We start from the raw sequence: 20,353 nt of genomic DNA on the forward strand, positions 1-20,353 counted from the left end.
TATAACATTTCTTTAGCCTTTTTAAAGAAAATATAGGCAACATTTTGGCGTCATTTTCACAATGCCCCCACCGCCACAAGTATATTGGCAATCTGGGGAAAACCCTGCAAGCCATGCGGAATTCGAGAGTTTAGTGACATATTTTGCCTTAGTTACTGTATATTAGCTGATATCTGCATATATTATAGAGGTTTACCAGAAGAGCTTTTCATGAGTCAATCATTGTTTATCTAATTGTAGTCCAAAGTTGTTGTCAAAAGGTGATTGATATTTGACACGTGGGCTACTATTTTTAGCTCATTAACTTGTCTCTATGTCCTTTAGCCATATTTAGGCAATTTAGCCTCGTTGGTATTATTTAATATCCTGAAATGAATCTACATGGTGCGCATTTCTTCTCCCATTTTTTATTTAATTATTGTCCTACACAAAGAAGCAACTATACGATACAAAACGAGGACACAGTTGCTTAAAATAGCGATTTGGTGACATTGGTTTGACTTGGTCTAATTGTACACCACTATGGTGCATTCAAGGACGACTAAATAAAGTAGGAAGGGTGAATGCTCGGCGAAGCACAAAAAGATATAAACATGCAAAAACTGTAGGCTTTCTAACAGTATATTATTCTTCCGATAAAATAAATGTTTGGGGAATATTGGTATGTTTAAATTATTTTAGTTCCTGTGTTCCCTGAAGGCAACGTGGTAGGGGAAGGCCCTAGCCTTTCTGCTAAGCTGTCTGTCATGATGCCACGTCCTCCACAGTTGATGGCAAGTGACCCACGCGAAATTTAGGTCAAATGTCTGAATCTGGGGAAAAAGAAAAATTCAACTGAAAAATAAGATATGAATCACAATATATTAGAGTGAAAAATTTAGATAAATAATGTATTCCAAAATAATCACCAAAGTGAATTATACCCATATTCAACATGAAAATAATGTTTACTCTTATTTTAATTTTAAAATCAACACTGATTGAAAATTCAATATCAAGACATACATTTTTCAAATTGAAGTTAATATTTTCAAGTACAAAATATTTTGGCCCGAATTTAGCTCCATGATCGCATGCCCCACCTTGCTCCCATATTATAGATTAACTTGGCTGGGAGAAACACTACCTTAAAAAAATACATGTGAATGCTGTGAGCTGCTCTTGCCTGGCTAAAATTTGGTAGGGAAAAATAGGGGTGCACAATAATGGAAACCGATGACAGATCATTTCCAGATCTTTAGAACAAAAAAAAAGACACATTTTCCTCAAAAGTATTATAAGGAATGGTGTTATGATTTGTACAACTTTAAATACTTTTGTTCTTTTTATTCTCATTTGTTAACAAATAGTTTTGTTGTTTTTAGGTTTTACTGATGTTAACTTCTTTATACACTTTATACCACCGTTTAGGATTAACATAAAAAACTGCACCAGCTTTTCACACTGCCACTTTAACATAACATACAATTATTTACAGGTATCAAAAACATTCAATAAACAAGTCACCCATGTTGTATTTCACAACGGTCATCCTGCGACATGGAGGAAAGCCAAGAAAAGTCATGTGAAGCTTGTCTCTGTTCTTTGGATAGACAGGTATGGATGACACTCTACACATGGAAATAGTTTACTTTTTATGTTAATTGTATGTGCAGATTGTATTATTTGGAGACAGTGAGGGGAGGATTAATTGTTATTGCTGAAATGATGTGCAGATGTCATGAAGAAGGAGTGCATGGGGATGAAGAGTTGTATCCAGCCTCAAATGATGAAAGTAATCCAGTATTAAGAAACAAGAAAGTGAGTATAGCCAGACAAAAATGTAATGCTTTAGTTTTTTGTCATTATAAAGTGATTTACTGCGCAACAGTTGTATGTGGAATCGACAACTGATTGTCATCATTTTCCAAAACACATTTGAAATTGCTTCCAAAAAAGATCACTTATGGAATAGATAATAAGCCATTGTTCATTAGACAGTGGGGAAAATCAGATTTCACAGCAGCAAAATGCTCCATTTGCTGTTGATGTCACCTCAAACTTAACATTTCTTCAACTAGTAGATGCAGTGGTTCTTCGGTTTTTGTTTGCAACCTGATCCAAAAGGTCAGACGAAGTTCAAATCGTAAGAAAAGCCAACAAAAAATGTCCATAAGAAATAATGCAGACCCAATGAATCTGTTTCAGACACTCAATAATATTCACACAAACAACACATTTTTATAGAATAGTATAGTTTCATATGCAGAAAACAATGACGAATGAAATAGATAAATTAACATTTAACCTCACCTTTATTGAAGACTGCAATGAGTGGCTAAGGTGAGCCACGAGGATGCCAGCTACATACTTTGCTACAAGGTGTTTCTTGAACTTTTTTTAATTAAAGTACTGCCACGTGCAACTTTCTTTGGCCCAATGGTATGTTAATTTGCAGCCGATAATCGATGCACTTAAAAATAAATAATAAAAAAAAGCACGGAGACTGAGTCACCAACGCGTGAAATTCTTTGTCTATTTGATTATGCAGGCTAACAGACCATTTTTTAATAAGGTTGTGAAAAGATCCATCAGTACTAAATACTGGAGAACCCTTTTTCCTCAGAGAGCCACGTCAATTCTTGTTGTGTGATCACTGAGCAGTCAGTTGTAACGCTAGCATGGGCTAGGCGGGTTAAGAATGTAAACCGTGTGACAGAAGATGGTTCGTCTAGGAGCCTGTGGTATGAAAGATGACGACAACTAGTTATTTTGGTTTTGACTGCATTAAATGTATTTAACAAGAATATAAATGCCACAGATGACACAATAGGAAAAAAAAAAAAAAAATGCCCAAAACAAAAATACAAGATGCAGTCCTGCTGCTTTCTCGGAACCAGTTCACAGTTCAGTTCAAAAAAGTACGCAAACGCTTTCGCGTCAGTCCAAAGTTCAGTTCAAAAACAAAAGTAATCCAAAAGGTTCGCCACGGAGGAGAAAAAAAATGCTTGTCCTACCGCGTAGTTGTTTAGCTCGCCATTTGTTGAGTTGAGTTTGAAGGTGGATAGGGAGCTCAGGTTGTTTGGGTCAATGGGTATTCCTTCCCGGAAAAAAAACCTGACCTAAAAGTCCAAAAAACAAAGTGAGTAATCTAGTTACCTCTTCACTAGCAAAGTACATTATATATGTACTTGAAAGCATAATGTAAGCATCCCATTGTCCAGAATGACTAATTATTTGTACTAATAAACCAATTGATATGACAAAATTAATCATGTTGATTAATATACAATCATGAGTCCAATTAAAATGAACATTCATAATACATTTCTAATACAGATCATGATTTCTTATCTAAAGTGATAAAACTCAATCATGGATCAATTACAAGTTCAATTACAAATTAAATCACAATTTCAATTACAAATTAAATCACAAGTTCAATTACAAATTAAATTACAAGTTCAATTACAAATTAAATTACAGGTGCACTTATATAACCTAGTTTTATAATAATACTCATTATTAGAAACTCAATGTATCATAATTCACATTTAAGTACTTTTCCAAACATTCAAAGTTGATAAACAATCAAGCAGAGTTAATAAATTAAAGTGTTGCGCAACAACCTCAATACACGCACCTGCGTTCCATCTGAAGTGCATCCACAAAGTGGCTAAAGCATATTAGCAGTGCAAAGCCCTTTGCCACTTTGCTAGACTAAACTGTTGCCTATATATCGGCTGGATGATCAGAAGAAAATAAAACATAATTACCTGAGTACCGGTAATCGAGGGCAAAAACAACCCACCATGCCCGGCCCGATAGTTAATCGAACACGGTGGCTCTATGGAAGAATGGCAGCGGTTAGCGCCTATGCTAAAACAGATGCTAACATAATATTGGCGACATGGCACATGATTGTGATTGTGGAAATCCGTTGATTATGCCATGGCAAAAGACTCACCTAATTATGAAGTATACAATGTGGGAGAATGAGAAGATATTGCAAGTTGCTTCTCAAGTGCTTCTCACAGCACCGCAGCCACAGCAGGTACGGGAGGGGCTGGTAAAGTGAGCAGCACTTCCTTATAAGGAAGTGAGCGGCAGGAAGTAACCCTCCACAATAAAAGTCTTTGCACTGTATGCATGTTTTCAATGGATATTTTAAATATGGGTTACAGGTTCCCCCCCTATACTCATGTACGGCCTCGTACATGGAGGTGGCTGGCGGCATACAATTCGTTCCTGGGGAGTGATTGTCGATCCAGACTCCTACTTGCAGTGTAGAATCAAAGACATTACTCAATCCTTGGAACAAGGTCTGGATACTGCGCAAAACTGGATGTCCAAGTTTTGAATATTGAAGGCGACTGGGAGGTTTGCGGGTTCGAGTAGGCCGTGGAGCTGGCGATACAGATTCTGGACTGAATGTTTTGGTTCCAGTGGGTGACTCGGGCTCACTCAAGGTAGATGCTGCTTGTGGAGAGCCTGTCGTAGAGGAAGTGCTGTCCTCTGGCTGCCCGAAAGCATCACCATCCACTTCTGGCACGGACTCTGTGTCCTGCAATTCAACCACTTGCCCAGGGTCAGCAGGTGTTTCCTGATCCATCTCTACACTGTGCACCACACCAACAGGATCCCCTTCTGTAGCACGTTGTGAGGGCTGGCCAGGCGAACTCACGGGCACTGCAACTGGGACAACTGAAGGTATAGGAACAGGTAAGTCAATCACTCTTGTGAATTTTGCTGGAGCGGAGCAAGTTTCAGGTAAGTTGGGTAAATACACATCTGGGGGGTAGTATTCTGGTTCAGAGAGCTCCAGAATTGCTGGGTCCACTGGTGGAATCACTCTGGCTGATGTCATTGGTTGCTTTGGCAAGTCTGCTTTGGGGGTTGTTGACAAATAGCCACAAGGCAGCAGCAAGTCTCGGTGGAGGGTCCTTACAGTTCGATTTTTCCCCTCAGGCTTGACGGTATATACCGGAAGAGTGCCGGCTCTCTTCTCGACAATATACACATCCGCCTCCCACCTATCTGCTATCTTATGCTTGCCTCTCAACTTGACATTCCTAACCAAGACTCTGTCCCCTACCCATAATTCGGAGGGTGTAATTCTCTTGTCAAATCGAGACTTGTTCCTTCCCATGACCTTTTCTGCATTTTTAGTCGCAATGCGGTAGCTGTCTTCAAGATGGGACTTGAGCTTTTCAACGTACTGTGAATGGGATGTTTGAGGATTTCCAGACACAGGCAGACCAAAAACCAAATCGATAGGCAACCGGGGTTGTCGGCCAAACATCAATTCGTAGGGGGAGTAGCCGGTGACGTCATTGCCGGTGCAATTGTAAGCATGTACCAGAGGCTTGACAAAATCCCTCCAATGAGTATTGTCCTGGTCTTGCAGGGTGCCCAACATGTTCAGGAGCGTACGGTTGAACCTTTCCACAGGGTTGCCACGAGGGTGGTAAGGCGTGGTTCTGACCTTGTGGATTCCCATAATCTGACAGAGCTCCTTGATGGTGTGTGATTCAAAATCAGGCCCTTGGTCACTGTGGAGCCTTTCGGGTATTCCATAATGAACCAGGAAATTGTCCCACAGGGCTTTGGCTACTGTCGTGGCTTTCTGATTCGGGGTTGGGACCGCTACAGCGTACTTAGTAAAATGGTCAGTGATGACAAGTACATTCTTCGTGCTACTCCGATCTGGCTCGATTGAAAGAAAGTCCATACAAACAAGTTCGAGCAGTCTTGCTGTTTGGATATTTACTAACGGTGCAGCTCTCTCTGGCAGCGCTTTCCTACGAACGCACCTCCCACAGGTCTTTACTTTATTAGTAATGTCGATGGACATGCGTGGCCAGTAGAAGCGTGCTCTAATGAGGTCAAGTGTCCTCTCTGTTCCAAGATGGCCCATCTGGTCATGCAACTGGTAGAGGACCTCTGCTCGACACTCCTCTGGTAGGACAAGTTGGTAGCTGGGCTCACCATTGATGTTTCTTTTCCTAACGAGGACGTTATTGAAGATCTCCAGTCGTGGCAACTCTCGCAGGAGCAGCGGCAGATTTGGAAGCTGTTCCCTCAGAGAAGGCGGCGGGCTGCATCCGTGTTCCAACTGGGCGACAACATGCTGAATAACCGGATCTGCTCTTTGTTTGTCTGCAATCTCAGTGACAGACAAAAAGGAAGTGACTGGAAAAGAGAAATGTTGATCATCCACAAAGCTGTCCGGTAGACCGTCAACGCTGATTGAGAGAGCTTGCACAAGAGCTGCCACTTGCAGTTTGTCTGGTGAGCTGTACACAAGGTGCCTGTCACATACTGCCTGCACTGAGTGTTCGTCAATAGAGATGCAGGAAGGGTCGTCCAAATGGTGTTGTGCGAACCTCAGGATTCTCTCTCGTTCCTTCTGGGAACGGGCGTCCTCTGGGTGTTCCACATGAGGCCGCCGAGAGAGCCCATCCGCATCGGCGTTCAGTTTCCCTGGTCTGTAAATAATTTTGAAGGTGTATGTGGAGAGCGACGAGAGCCACCGGTAGCTCGTAGCGTCCAGTTTGGCAGATGTCAGCAGGTAGGTGAGCGGATTGCTATCAGTGACTACAGTGAAGGTGGAGCCATACAAGTAGTCACTGAATTTTTCTGTCACTGCCCATTTTAGAGCCAAAAACTCTAGTTTGTGGGCAGAGTAACGGGCTTCGCTGCGTGATACGCCCCTGCTGGCAAATGCAACAGCTCTTTTGCGTCCATCATGCTCCTGATATAACACCGCCCCTAGCCCGGTTGAACAAGCGTCTGTGTGCAGGACGTAAGGCTTGCTTGGATCCGCAAAAGCGAGGACGAGGGCTGTGGTGAGCTTCTGGATTATGGCCTCGAAAGAGTCCTGGCAAGCAGGTGTCCAACGTCCGCCAAAGTTCTCTTTTGGGTCGAGATAGTGTTGGGATTTGACCGCTTGCTTTGTTTTCTTTTGGCTAGGAGGGTAACCGGCAGTCAACTCATTGAGGGGTCTTGCGATAGAAGAGTACCCCTGAACAAACCTACGGTAATATCCCGCAAAGCCGAGGAATGATCGAAGCTCTTTAAGGTTCCTCTGGACTGGCCAAGTTATTAATGCGGAAATCTTGCTGGGGTCCGTCTCCACTCCGTTACTGGAAACCACATGCCCAAGATAGCGGACAGACGTCTGAAAGAACATGCACTTCTCTACTGATAGCTTTAACCCATATTCCTTCAAACGCTGAAGTACATTCTGGAGTCTCTGCTCGTGTTCTTCTAGCGTTGGGGCAAATACTATCAAGTCATCAATGAAGACTAGTGCCTGCTTCAGATTTAAGTCCCCCACGCAACGCTCCATGAGCCTCAGGAATGTGCTCGGCGCATTGGTGATACCTTGGGGCATGCGGTTAAATTCGTAAAACCCTAGCGGGCAGACGAAAGCGGTCTTGGCCTTGTCCCTCTCCTCCATCTCGATCTGGTAATACCCAGATTTTAAATCCAACACCCAGAACCAGACAGAACCAGACAAAGCTGAAAATGTGTCCTCAAGTTTAGGCAGGGCATAGGCATCTTTAATGGTTTGTGCATTCAACTTCCTGTAGTCGATGCAGAGTCTTACTGTGCCATTTTTCTTCCTCACCACAACTATCGGGGAAGCGAAAGGTGAGCTTGATTCACGTATGACGCCGGACTTCAACAATTCCTGAAGGTGCTTGCGAACAGCATCCACGTCCTGAGGATGAAGCGGCCTAGACTGTTGTTTAAAGGTGGCTGGATCAGACAAGTTGATTTCATGCTTTACCTTGTCTGTTCGACCGAAATCAAGGTCGTGTTTCGCAAAGACCTCCGGAACGCTGTTCAGCATAGCTGTCACACGGAGCTTCCATTCAGGGGAGAGAGGAGAGTCACCAAAATTGTATGTTAACTGGGATGGCTCTACACTTTGCTCTTTATGGAAAACAGACTGGATGGCACTGATTTCGGCAATGTGTGCTCTGACGGGGATCACAATGTCGTGAGCTGATTTGTTCGTGGCTACCACAGGCAGCCTGACAGGTTGGACAGAAGGTAGATCAACCAGGCAGGACTGTATAATCAGACCACCTGGGAGGGTAAACGAAGCTGGGTGTTGAATCACAACTTCTTTCTCGCCTTGCAGGAATGGACACACAGCAAAAGCATCCAGCACTACAGTTTGCCCAGCAGGGATTGTCAGGGGCTCGGTGGACTGCATTCTCAACACTCCCTGATGGTCATCAGTTGCCAGCTTGTGTCTTATTTCCAGAATCTTCAGCACTGCTCTGTAACCAAAGGGAACCGGATGGAATTTAGGTTGTTTATGACTATGAAGGTCATACACAGTGTCCAAAGTGTTTGTGCCAATGAGAAAAGGCGGCTGTGAAGATCGCAGGTCAGGGACAACAAGGGCAAGAGTGTTAATGCCCATCTCCTCACCGACAAACTCTGCCGGGAATGTTATGCCAAGCTCTATATATCCAATATAAGGCACACTCTGTCCGTTGGCGCCCTCTACCTCAAGGAGATTGTTCAAAGGTTTTACTTCATGATCTGCGAGGTAGGTGTTGTAAAACGAGTGCAAAACTGTTGTGACCTGAGAGCCTGTGTCAAAGAGGCATGGAATTTGGCTCCTCGGATTTTGATCACTCCAGTGCTTCTGGTGCCAACCAAGCCTTTTGGTATTGAGGCTTGAAAAGTTGAGTGCCTGCTGTGGGGACAACGATCGGTGGCAGCTCCCACTTGTCCCCCCGAGGAAGCTGCTTGCAGTTTAACGTCTTACGGCTTTCCCCGGATTGTTGCTTGAGCTTGACCTGTCTCCTCTTGTTCTCCACTAAAGCGGGGTTTGGATTGTTTGGACAGTTTGGAGAAATGTGTCCATCTTGCCCGCATTTGAAACAAAACCAAGGTTTTGGCGCATTGCTATTTCTTGGTTTCTGCTTGTTCTGTTTGTGATCTGTTCTGTCAGTGTTCTGTGTTTTTCTAGACAACAGAGCGGACATCTGCTCTTGAAGCTTAATCATTTGCTTTCTCAAATCATCAATGGCACTTGTATCTGCAGAATGGCCACACGAACATTGAGTAGCGCTCTGAGTCTGTAGATTGACATGATGTTTAACTGAGGGAATGTGTCTTTTCATGAGAGTATTCTTGGTGTACTGTCTGTCTTCTTCAGTTCTGAGCATGAAGAGTAAATCGGCAAAGGAGGGCGGCTGATCCTTTTTCTGTTCCAATTGCAACTTGTTTATCACAGTATTGTCCCAGCAGCCCCTGAAAAACTGCTTCAACAGGTGTTTATCTGTGTCGCCTGCCGGAATGCCACCTCGTTTTATCACGCCACTGATTGTTAATTGGAGTCTCTGCAAATATGAAGATGGTCTTTCTCCATGGTTTTGGAACGTATTTAAAAACTTGGCAAATAGTTCCTCTCCATCCTCAACAGTAGCGTATGCAGAGTCAGGAATCCGCAGGAATGTGGCAGGCAGGGTGTTTGGTTCCAAATGTTTTACTAAATCAGCAGCAGGGGAAAGAAGACTTTCGATTATGCGTCTGGTTATGTGCAAAGGAGCAAGACTAGGATCAGCACTTAACAACTCCATCTGTGTTTTCCAGGCTTCATAGTCTGCTTCATGAGGGGGTTTCGGGACTTTTCCTGAGAACGTGCGCAGCCGTAATGGAGACAGTAACTGAGTGTTAGCATCATCCCTGCGCACAATGTGCTCGACTACAAGTCTTTGGACTTCGGGGGGGTCAACTCCTGACCAGACAGTGAAATCCTTGGCGCTGTCGGTGGGTTAGAAGGGCCTTGAACTCGGAGCACGTCACCGCTAGCCACTCTGACCTCGGTGTCATCCGCCTCCATATCTTCATCATCGCCTTCATCCTCTTCTCCCCCAAGAGCTCCAAGATGAGAGCTAATTTGGTCCATACCTCCTTTTAAAACATGCTCGAATGGACGACCACTCTCCCGGGAAAGGCGTCTCAGAACTTGGAGATAGTCCACAAATTGGTGTTGGGACTGGGGATGCTCTGCTGTAGCTGCGGCACCCTCGACCAAAAGTAAGTTAACAACAACTTCACCGGTTGCTGTGTGCGTCGTATATGGCAAAAACGGTTTTAGCTTTTCTAACGCCGCAACGTCTACAAACTCAACGGCCAGGTTTTTGTAATAAGGGTTTTGACTATCGTAAACACTAATCGCTTTCTTAACATCACCATACCCGCTTAAATTATCAATAATTTCTTTCTCTGCTTCAGTGTTTGTTGCACCACTAACAATGACCATATGAGCAATGTCCATACCACTTTCTACAAAGTAATCCATCTTTCAACTCAACAAAAAAAAGATACATATATATGCAAAAGGTCGTATCAAAAATCGTTCATACTGACAGGCTCCTGGCTAGCTCGCCAATTGTAACGCTAGCATGGGCTAGGCGGGTTAAGAATGTAAACCGTGTGACAGAAGATGGTTCGTCTAGGACAGGGGTCGGCAACCTTTACCACTCAAAGAGCCATTTTGGCAAGTTTCACAAATGAAAGAAAGTAATGGGAGCCACAAAAAAAAAATTTAAATTTAAAATGAAAAACACCGCATACAAAGCTTAAATGCTTTGTGCTATGTTAACCAGGGGTCTCCGACACGCGCACCGGCACGCACTTTAATGTGGAAATTTGATGTTAGTGCAGCCCGCGAGTTTTGAATGAATGGCGCTTGATAGCGTCATACTTGCCAACCCTCTCATTTTTCCCGGGAGACTCCCGAATATCAGAGCGTGATGACACTGTATTTGGCGCCCTCTACAGTCTGCCCTAACAGTGTACCTGCTCGACCACACGTAGAATGCAATTTCAGCTTGCTCACGTAAGTGACAGCAAGGCGTACTACCTCAGCAGCCACACATCTTACACTGACGGTACCAATACCCAGAATCCCATGCAGCCCTAACTCTTCCGCTCAACCAACGCACGGAGAGGGGGGGGGGATTTGGTGGTAGCGGGGGTGTATAATGTAGACCGGAAGAGTTAGGGCTGCATGGGATTCTGGGTAATGGTTGTGTTGTGTTTATGTTGTGTTACGGTGGGATGTTCTCCAGAAATGTGTTTTTCATTCTTTTTTGGTGTGGGTTCACAGTGTGGCGCATATTTGTAACGTAACAATGTTAAAGTTGTTTGATACGGCTACCGTCAGTGTAAGCTGTGTGGCTGATGAGTAAGTATGCTTTGCTGTCTCCTGTGTGTGCAAGTAATAACAACATGCAACATGTGGCTGGACTGGCACGCTGTATGTAAATGCTATAGAGGACAATTACTGCAGTGCAATTAGGGCATGCCCTTTATTTAGTAATTAGAGTGTAAATAGGATTATTTTTTCCCTGGGAGTAATCTATGAGAGACACTGAGATCCATAAGTCTCCTGGGAAAATCGGGGGGGTCGGCATGTATGTAGCTGAGCCGCATCAGAGTGGTCAAGGAGCCGCATGCGGCTCCGGAGCCGCGGGTTGCCGACCCCTGGTCTAGGAGCCTGTGGTATGAAAGATGACGACAACTAGTTATTTTGGTTTTGACTGCATTAAATGTATTTAACAAGAATATAAATGCCACAGATGACACAATAGGAAAACAATTAAAAAATGCCCAAAACAAAAATACAAGATGCAGTCCTGCTGCTTTCTCGGATCGGAACCAGTTCACAGTTCAGTTCAAAAAAGTACGCAAACGCTTTCGCGTCAGTCCAAAGTTCAGTTCAAAAACAAAAGTAATCCAAAAGGTTCGCCACGGAGGAGGAAAAAAATGCTTGTCCTACCGCGTAGTTGTTTAGCTCGCCATTTGTTGAGTTGAGTTTGAAGGTGGATAGGGAGCTCAGGTTGTTTGGGTCAACGGGTATTCCTTCCCGGAAAAAAAACCTGACCTAAAAGTCCAAAAAACAAAGTGAGTAATCTAGTTACCTCTTCACTAGCAAAGTACATTATATATGTACTTGAAAGCATAATGTAAGCATCCCATTGTCCAGAATGACTAATTATTTGTACTAATAAACCAATTGATATGACAAAATTAATCATGTTGATTAATATACAATCATGAGTCCAATTAAAATGAACATTCATAATACATTTCTAATACAGATCATGATTTTTTATCTAAAGTGATAAAACTCAATCATGGATAAATTACAAGTTCAATTACAAATTAAATCACAATTTCAATTACAAATTAAATCACAAGTTCAATTACAAATTAAATTACAAGTTCATTTACAAATTAAATTACAGGTGCACTAATATAACCTAGTTTCATAATAATACTCATTAGAAACTCAATGTATCATAATTCACATTTAAGTACTTTTCCAAACATTCAAAGTTGATAAACAATCAAGCAGAGTTAATAAATTAAAGTGTTGCGCAACAACCTAAATACACGCACCTGCGTTCCATCTGAAGTGCATCCACAAAGTGGCTAAAGCATATTAGCAGTGCAAAGCCCTTTGCCACTTTGCTAGACTAAACTGTTGCCTATAAATCGGCTGGATGATCAGAAGAAAATAAAACATAATTACCTGAGTAATCGAGGGCAAAAACAACCCACCATGCCCGGCCCGATAGTTAATCGAACACGATGGCTCTATGGAAGAATGGCAGCGGTTAGCGCCTATGCTAAAACAGATGCTAACATAATATTGGCGACATGGCACATGATTGTGATTGTGGAAATCCGTTGATTATGCCATGGCAAAAGACTCACCTAATTATGAAGTATACAAAGTGGGAGAATGAGAAGATATTGCAAGTTGCTTCTCAAGTGCTTCTCACAGCACCGCAGCCACAGCAGGTACGGGAGGGGCTGGTGAAGTGAGCAGCACTTCCTTATAAGGAAGTGAGCGGCAGGAAGTAACCCTCCACAATAAAAGTCTTTGCACTGTATGCATGTTTTCAATGGATATTTTAAATGTGGGTTACACAGTGCCAAAGAATGCCTGCTGTCTAAAAAAATGAGCCAGTGTTTCCCACATATTCATTTATTCGTTTCAGTCTGGCTCAAATGTGGATTTGGCGCTTCCAATCCGCTCTAGGTCATACAATTTTTTATAATGGAAGTATGGAGGATTGCATTGTAACTCCGCTTCACAACGCACCTTATATGCACCTGGTTTTACAGGGAATAAGACCAAGTAGAAGGGGTCCGTGTTATCAATATAGTGACTTTAAGCAAATATAGGTACGCATTTAAAATGGAGAGAGGCGGGTGTCTTTCATCATGTACTGGTATTTATAAAAAAATTATAAATACAAGAGTGACACCGGAGATCCGCCACCACAAGCCATGGGAGTGTCCATTATCACTGCTGTGCAAGATGTGTAGAAAACCTCCACAACCTTCCAACCCAACCTCATACTGTAAGTTCTAAGGGAGAGAGCTTAGAGACAGGTTTGGTGTTTGGTAACACTTTGCCTTCTTGGTGAAATAAGTAAACCATTTGTGTAACCATGCTTTTTTTTTTTTTATAAGGCTTTGGCACATTGAAGGAAAAAAATTAATTTAAAAAACTAACACAAATTGAAAACTAGAAACACTGAAACTGTTGATACTGAAATAAAACAAAATTATTTTTTTTAAAATGTTTTAGCCTTTTTATTGACCTATTTCATTACAAACTACATTATGTCACACCACTAATATATTGCAATAATATAAAGGACAATATTGTTTTATATACTTGAAGGCTACTGCTGTACAATTTTTTATGTAAAATAGTTGACTATTGGTATTTATGAGCATATTTATAAGCAAATAATTTTTTTTTGAAAGTGTAGTTACTTCTTGGCAGCCTGTACTGCAATTAGTTCTGTGCAGAAAGATGTTGAAGCACAGTGATTCTGAATACTTGACAGTTTGAAATAGTTTTCATTTAATTTAATAAGATAGTGACTGTAAAAGTACATTGGTTAGTTTTTTGTTTTTTTCTTAAATCGTGGTATTGATAATCGTAGAAATTAACAGGTATCGGTATCAACTACTGAAATCCTAGTATCGTAACAACCCTAGTTTGTTACATGCAGTATTAAGCTGTACAACAATTAAGACGGCATACATAAACTGGCAATATTTTTGGTATAATAGTGGGGTGTACGAAAACCAAGGTACCACTGCACTCTTAAAACGTCCTAACATATTTGTGCTTTTTTGGTGTAGCACCGTTGCATGCAGCCTAGAGACTGTCCACAGAGGACGCCAGAAAATGACAGACGCATGAAGAAGAAGTTAGATAAGTTGATGAAGGACATGGCTCCCAAGCAACCAATGTGTAAGTGATCAGGCTGCTTTTTGACATTTGTATAACTAAGCTCACTAGCAAATGATGTAGTTTTTTTGCCTCCACAGTCACAGATGTGTCACCTATTTTTATTGATGAAGACAGTGGAATTGTGTACAGCCCTGCGTGTAAAAGGGCCGATTACATGGCAGAGCGGTTAAAAGACATGAAAGAGAAACATGCAAATATCTCACCCACTGGTAAGTAAAACAATGTGTAAAATATTTCATTATTTTTGCAATGTCAAACATTTACCATCAGACTTTTTTTTCAGCCTCACAATTGATTGAATCCTCTTCCCCCTCTGGGCCAAAGCCCTTGCTTGGGAACTCACCAACTGTCTTCAAATTTTTGTGTAAGCACTGCCATTGTTTTGTAAAAGCAATAAATAATAAATAGATAAGTCTTTACAGTATTAAGTAATAGATCATTTGCAATGATCTTCTGAAGAAAGCCTCTTCTTGCCGTTTAGGAATAATAAGGTTCAATACAAAACTGCTTGCTTTGAGATTTACAAAACAAAAGGTTTGATTCTAGATAATATTGATTGTGGGATCATTTTTTTTCTATAACAAAACCAACCACGACTGAAACATGTATTTTTTTCTGTAACATGCATTTGTATTAGATTGCAGTATTATTAGTATTTAACTGAAACCTACAAAATGAAATGCACAATGAAAAACTAGAAGGCTTTTTCATGGTGTTGGTGTGCTGTCTGCATGTGCACCATTGACTTGCATTTATTCTTCTGACAGCTCTTAAGAAATACATCCCTTTGGCTAGATTCATCGTGTTTAATTTAAGTTTGCCTTTTTACAATGTCACACTGGGTGGGTGGCATACAATCTGTTGTGGGAAGTGTTGCAGAGATGCATAAAACCATATTTGATTCATAAATTGTGTGTTTTAGATGCAATATTTTAATTTGATATTTTTCTTCTTAAAGATGATAATTCAGACGACGATTCCAGTGCCTCTGTTGCTGAGCTCAGCCACTCTGCTGATAAGGAAAATGCCTGTAAAGAAAGTGACACAACTGAGCATACCCAACATGACAAGTACCTTACCAAAGAATTTGAAAAGTCTTGGCTGTCACCATGCCCTTTGAAATGTCCGGACTTTGAGACAAGTGAGGAAGAAGGTACCATACAAACAAAACCAATAAGGTCTTCAATTGGGGAAAAAACAACAGAGAAAGCCAAGTCTGTGGGTGTAATACAAAGTGATGTGAAGGAGGTGACATCTGCTGATGGCAAAGGGACTGGCAAAGAAAAGCGTAAGTCACGCACAGAATCCTGCAGTCCTGTTGGTAAACCACTGGAACAGTCAGCCGACCAATCTGAAAAGGGAAGGCGAAGTATTCAAGCAACAAAGACCATGGTAGGGACAAAGACTTCTAACTCTCCATTTCAGAAAAAGCGAACAAGACGCAAACCCTCTCTTTCTGCGCTTGCACATTTGTTTAGTCCGTCCAGCGACTCTCAAAATGTTTCTTCCATTTCCGATGATGTGGGGGATGATATGTTCGAGGACTTCTTCTCCAGGCCTAATGACCACAAAATACCCAAGAAGCCTCTTTTGCCTGGTCTGCATGAAATGAGAGATCTCCACATTCCCTTTAGGATGGACTCTGTCCCAAAGAAAAGAAAACAAAGGAGAAGCGATAATGCTGAAACAGCAACCAACAACTCTAAGAAGAAGAGAGTGGAGAAAAGTGGGGACAAGTGCCGTCGTCAACAGTCTGTTGCAAAAACAGAGCATAAAAGTCCTCCACAACAAAATTTCAAGGAGTCCCTGCCTGCATTGGATCCTCCAAATGCCACACTAACACTGATTGCTAAAAGCAAACGGCAAAGCTCTTTACCATTTGTTAAATCCAGTGGAAGTGCAGCAAAACCGGTATCTGCCTCTGTTCGGTCACCAAAGACAACAAATGGGGCGACGTCCTTGGAGCTGCGAAATCACACTGTTTGTCATTTATCTCACACTTTTCAAAGTGAGTAGCAAGGGATCCAGATTATAGACTAGAGTATAGTATATGAATGAACTATAACACATTGTCCAGGTTTCAAAAATATATTATCATGAACTGGCATTTTTATCAAACATGTTTAGGACTTGGGGAGGTTTGTAATCCCTGGGTCTAAATTATGGACAAAAAAAAATTATTTTTATAAAACAGATTCTGCATAAACATTAGCTAATAAGCAGATGCACTGCCTGGACCCCCAAAAAGTAATCATCTGAATTTAACACACCAAATAGGTATGAGCCTCCTATTGGATAATTACAGCATAGGCTATTCAATTTCAATTGGCAACTGGTTATTTAAGCCAAACTAATGCAGAGAGTAGCATGTTATTTGTTGAATAGTGTCAAAAGACATGTCTTGTGGTTGTTGAATACATTTTTAAATTATGGGTATGCATCAAGCATGAAAAAAACAGCTGAAGCGGTTGCAGAAACTATTAAAATTAGGTTAGAACTGTCCCAACACATAAAGTAGTCTAGTTTGAATCTCCTGTCATTAATACAATATATTTTATTTAAAGAACAAAAACAATTGGACAGCTATAAATTAAAGATTGTAGAAGCATGCCATAATCAAAGCTCAGGGCAGCTCATTAAAAATTGGTGTAAACTTTTGGGCCAGGCAGTGTATAATCCCCTGTAACATGTCTGCAATGCAATTACTTTTTCTTACCTAAGATGTTTTTGTGGCATTATTTCTTGTATTAAAGATTTGTTTAAAAAATGCCAATGACTACTCCATAAAGTATCATGTTTACAAGCAAGTCATTTACTCAGTTCTTCTGGTTTTGTATTCAATGTGTTAAAAACATTGAGGACACATTTACTGTTAATAAACTGTAACAATATAGTTCACGCTAATAACTAACATGTAGAATAGCTGACAATTTGAGCAAAGTGGCATTACATAAACATTGACTTCTATGTGGTATATCAGTTACATATGAAATACTCTGTGTGCATAACGGTAGTAATAATAATACAGTATCTGTGCACTTTCTACTTCATTTTTAATACTGTGTATGGTACTTTAGGAACTTTTAATGGGTGTAATGTTAGTTTGAAGTCAGCTATTATGGCACGAACGCAATGTCGCTTGTGTGTTTGACAGTTTTCACTTGTTATGCCTTGTTACCAATATAGGCAAAGGAAGTGAACAAAAATCTGCAGCTGCTCTAACTGAGCTCCCAATTGAAGGCCGGGAGAATCAGAATAAGCACACCGACACAAGTGAGAAAATCAACAAAGCAAAGGTACTAAAATTGATCAATTCTGTCTCAGAGTAATTGTTCAGATGTTCCAGACTACAGTGTATGCTGGTTTTGACAGGCTGCATCATTATGTGGTGCTCCACTCTGCCTAAATTTCCTCCCTATTCACTTGGACACAAATGTACTGCAGCTGCAAAATATGATGTAATACTATCAGGCATTGTTTTCCACGATACAGACCGTTTAGGATCACACGCCTAGCATGTGTGTGGTGTGTCACTCCTATTTAGATACATTTCCTTGTTGAGGCTGTTAGCTTCCATTGATGTCGGGATTTGACTCATCTGGCCAAGGAGCTTCTGTCTGTCTGATCCTCGGGTTCTTCCTGTGTTTAGCCCCTGTGATGATAGCATATAACTTCCTCTTTGTCACCTGGCCTTTGTTGTCTTTATGCTGTAACCTCAACATGATGCAGCTGAAAAAAGCCAAACATTGCATCCTATACCCCAAAGAGTATTGCGTAATGTTTAAAACACAACCTGATCATAGTGAGCAAACTATTTTCTTTTAGAGGTCAAGCATTGACATTCTTATTCCAGCTCTTCTCTACTTCACTCTGAACACAGCCATGAGTGGCGGTGTTCACAACCTCAATCATTTTTTTTTCTTCTCCTTATTTTAAAAGTGATTTAATCTTATAATGACTGTTGGTTTGCCATTGACACCTAGCTTTTCCTCTTACGCGAGCAACCTTGTCCCTCTATGGATTACTTTGAAGCAAATCTTTTTCAGCACGTTGCGAGTAGCAGACATAAGTCAGCATGACCTTGTCACTAAGTTAAGAATTCCACCTCTGTGGATCAGGGGGCATTGCTGCGTTTCACCGCGACACTTTGTTGCAGGCTCATTATTTGCAACACATTCTTCTGTACTAATGTTCTTCTCATGAGATCAGCCATGCTTCTTTGTTTTGACTTATTTTGAAAGTGCTTTGAATAAGCATAACAGTCCCAAAGTTATCAAACAGCTTGGTATACAGTACAATGCTGCATAATTGGGTACCAGTGGAGGAGTGGTTGTGATCTGTTGGTAAAGTAATCTTTCCAGCTTCCTTATCAGTATTTGTAAGTTATAGCTGTGTTGAGATGAACATAGAGGGGCTTACTGACAGAATTTTAATTGGCAGGCTCCTCTAAGCCCTTCCAACTTGTTTATGGTTTAAGTTTATTTGGAACATTCATACAGTTACAATATAATACATCACATATTTTAATTTCGTCCCTGGGGGACTAAATATCGAAACACTGTTTGGGCCTATTAAGCCGTTATGGTTGATTATTTCAGGATCCGGAGAATAAATAAAACATATTTACAGTTTTGCTTCAATGCCTTTGATGCTCTTTTGGTTCTCTGTGCTGCAATTTGTGTGACAGGCTCCATCCGTTTTTCTTGTTAGGTGTGGATCTTTGTCCTTGCTACCTAGACAAGTGTTTGGTCACACAATTATTGCAATTACTGGAAGAAAAGTAGAAGAACATTTATGGTAGTTGGTTTGCAGCTTTTAAACCTTCCGTTTTTCTGAATTGTAGTCTCTGCGAGTATTTGTGCACTCATCCAGAGGAACATTGTAAGTCAGTGATGCTGGAGGACTGCTTGGTCATCATCTCTGTTGTAGTTCATTTTAAATATGTTCAATGGGTCAGACTTGTGCAGGTTTTTCATCACCAAGTGCATCCAAGCATACCTTATTGGATCTGTCCTGGATCACTTTGTGTACAAAGTCATTCATTAGTTTATTGATTGTGTGATACTTTTGTCCACAGTAATCACTCATTTATTGCTTAAAATTGGTTCCAGACATGACAGCAATGAAATAATTTCCGCAAAGTAGGAACCAGTAATTATGAATCAAATCTTTCTTGGAGCCAGAGCATTAAAACACTCTTTACTACCCTCTAAATACATTATGAGGGCCCTCGAGACAATAACACTCTTGTGTCACCTTTACACAACACAGTAATACTGGCTGAGGCTGAGCCAATCAGTGGCCATGATAATGAACAGCGTGATCTGATTGGTTTGGTCTCATCTAGTGGCCAATACTAGTGTAGTATTGATATTTTGAGCAGTTTTATAAAATGTTATGCTAGAAATGTTTAATTTAGCGTAAAAATTTTGTAAATTCATGCTTTAAAAACATTTGGTATGTTATGAGGTAAAACCACAATATTTGAAGCACGGTGTGGCGTGGGATCACTATATCTAGGTATATTATTATAATATTGTGAATGCTCTGTATGTATAGTAATTATAAAATATGTAGATTATATATTAATACATAAATATAATAATATATATTGGGCAAAATATATATTGTTACATTATTATATATGTAACCCATTTCAAATTCAGTAGGTGTGATATTTCTTGGCAACTATACTTTGATTTTGTGCATAACATTCACAAGTTTCTCTGGTTTAAGCTATCATAAAGTCACACGTATGTGGCTATTGCAATAAAAATAAGTTTAATGTAGCTGTCTTAATGAAAACATACTAACGGGTATTTAAAGGCAAAATGATAGCAAATAAAATATGATTCATAACCAAATATATTAATATATTTCTATCTCCTGTGTAATGTGTTGCAGTCATTTAGAACACTGGTCATGACAAGCATGCCTACTGAGTAAGTACTACTTAAGATCACATTCAGAAGCAAAATAAATGTCAAACACTTATGGGTTTTGATAATTTATGTGTAATTAGTGTGTTTCTCTTACACTCTTACAATTGTTTACCTC

The 20,353-nt window shown here is 40.8% G+C and overlaps 1 protein-coding gene across 1 annotated transcript in view; it reads left to right on the forward strand.

Moving 5' to 3' along the window:
- Window positions 1–20,353, forward strand: part of mcph1 (microcephalin 1) — a 60,262-nt gene that overhangs the window by 2,952 nt on the left and 36,957 nt on the right. Inside the window, exons 4-11 of the mRNA XM_062058248.1 lie at window positions 1,478–1,596; window positions 1,716–1,800; window positions 14,185–14,296; window positions 14,374–14,505; window positions 14,580–14,660; window positions 15,255–16,304; window positions 17,483–17,592; window positions 20,201–20,238. Of these exons, the coding sequence (XP_061914232.1) occupies window positions 1,478–1,596; window positions 1,716–1,800; window positions 14,185–14,296; window positions 14,374–14,505; window positions 14,580–14,660; window positions 15,255–16,304; window positions 17,483–17,592; window positions 20,201–20,238 (1,727 nt within the window). The remainder of the gene's footprint in view (window positions 1–1,477; window positions 1,597–1,715; window positions 1,801–14,184; window positions 14,297–14,373; window positions 14,506–14,579; window positions 14,661–15,254; window positions 16,305–17,482; window positions 17,593–20,200; window positions 20,239–20,353) is intronic.

Source organism: Entelurus aequoreus, linkage group LG09 (genome assembly GCF_033978785.1).
Source record: "Entelurus aequoreus isolate RoL-2023_Sb linkage group LG09, RoL_Eaeq_v1.1, whole genome shotgun sequence".
NCBI lineage: Eukaryota > Metazoa > Chordata > Actinopteri > Syngnathiformes > Syngnathidae > Entelurus > Entelurus aequoreus.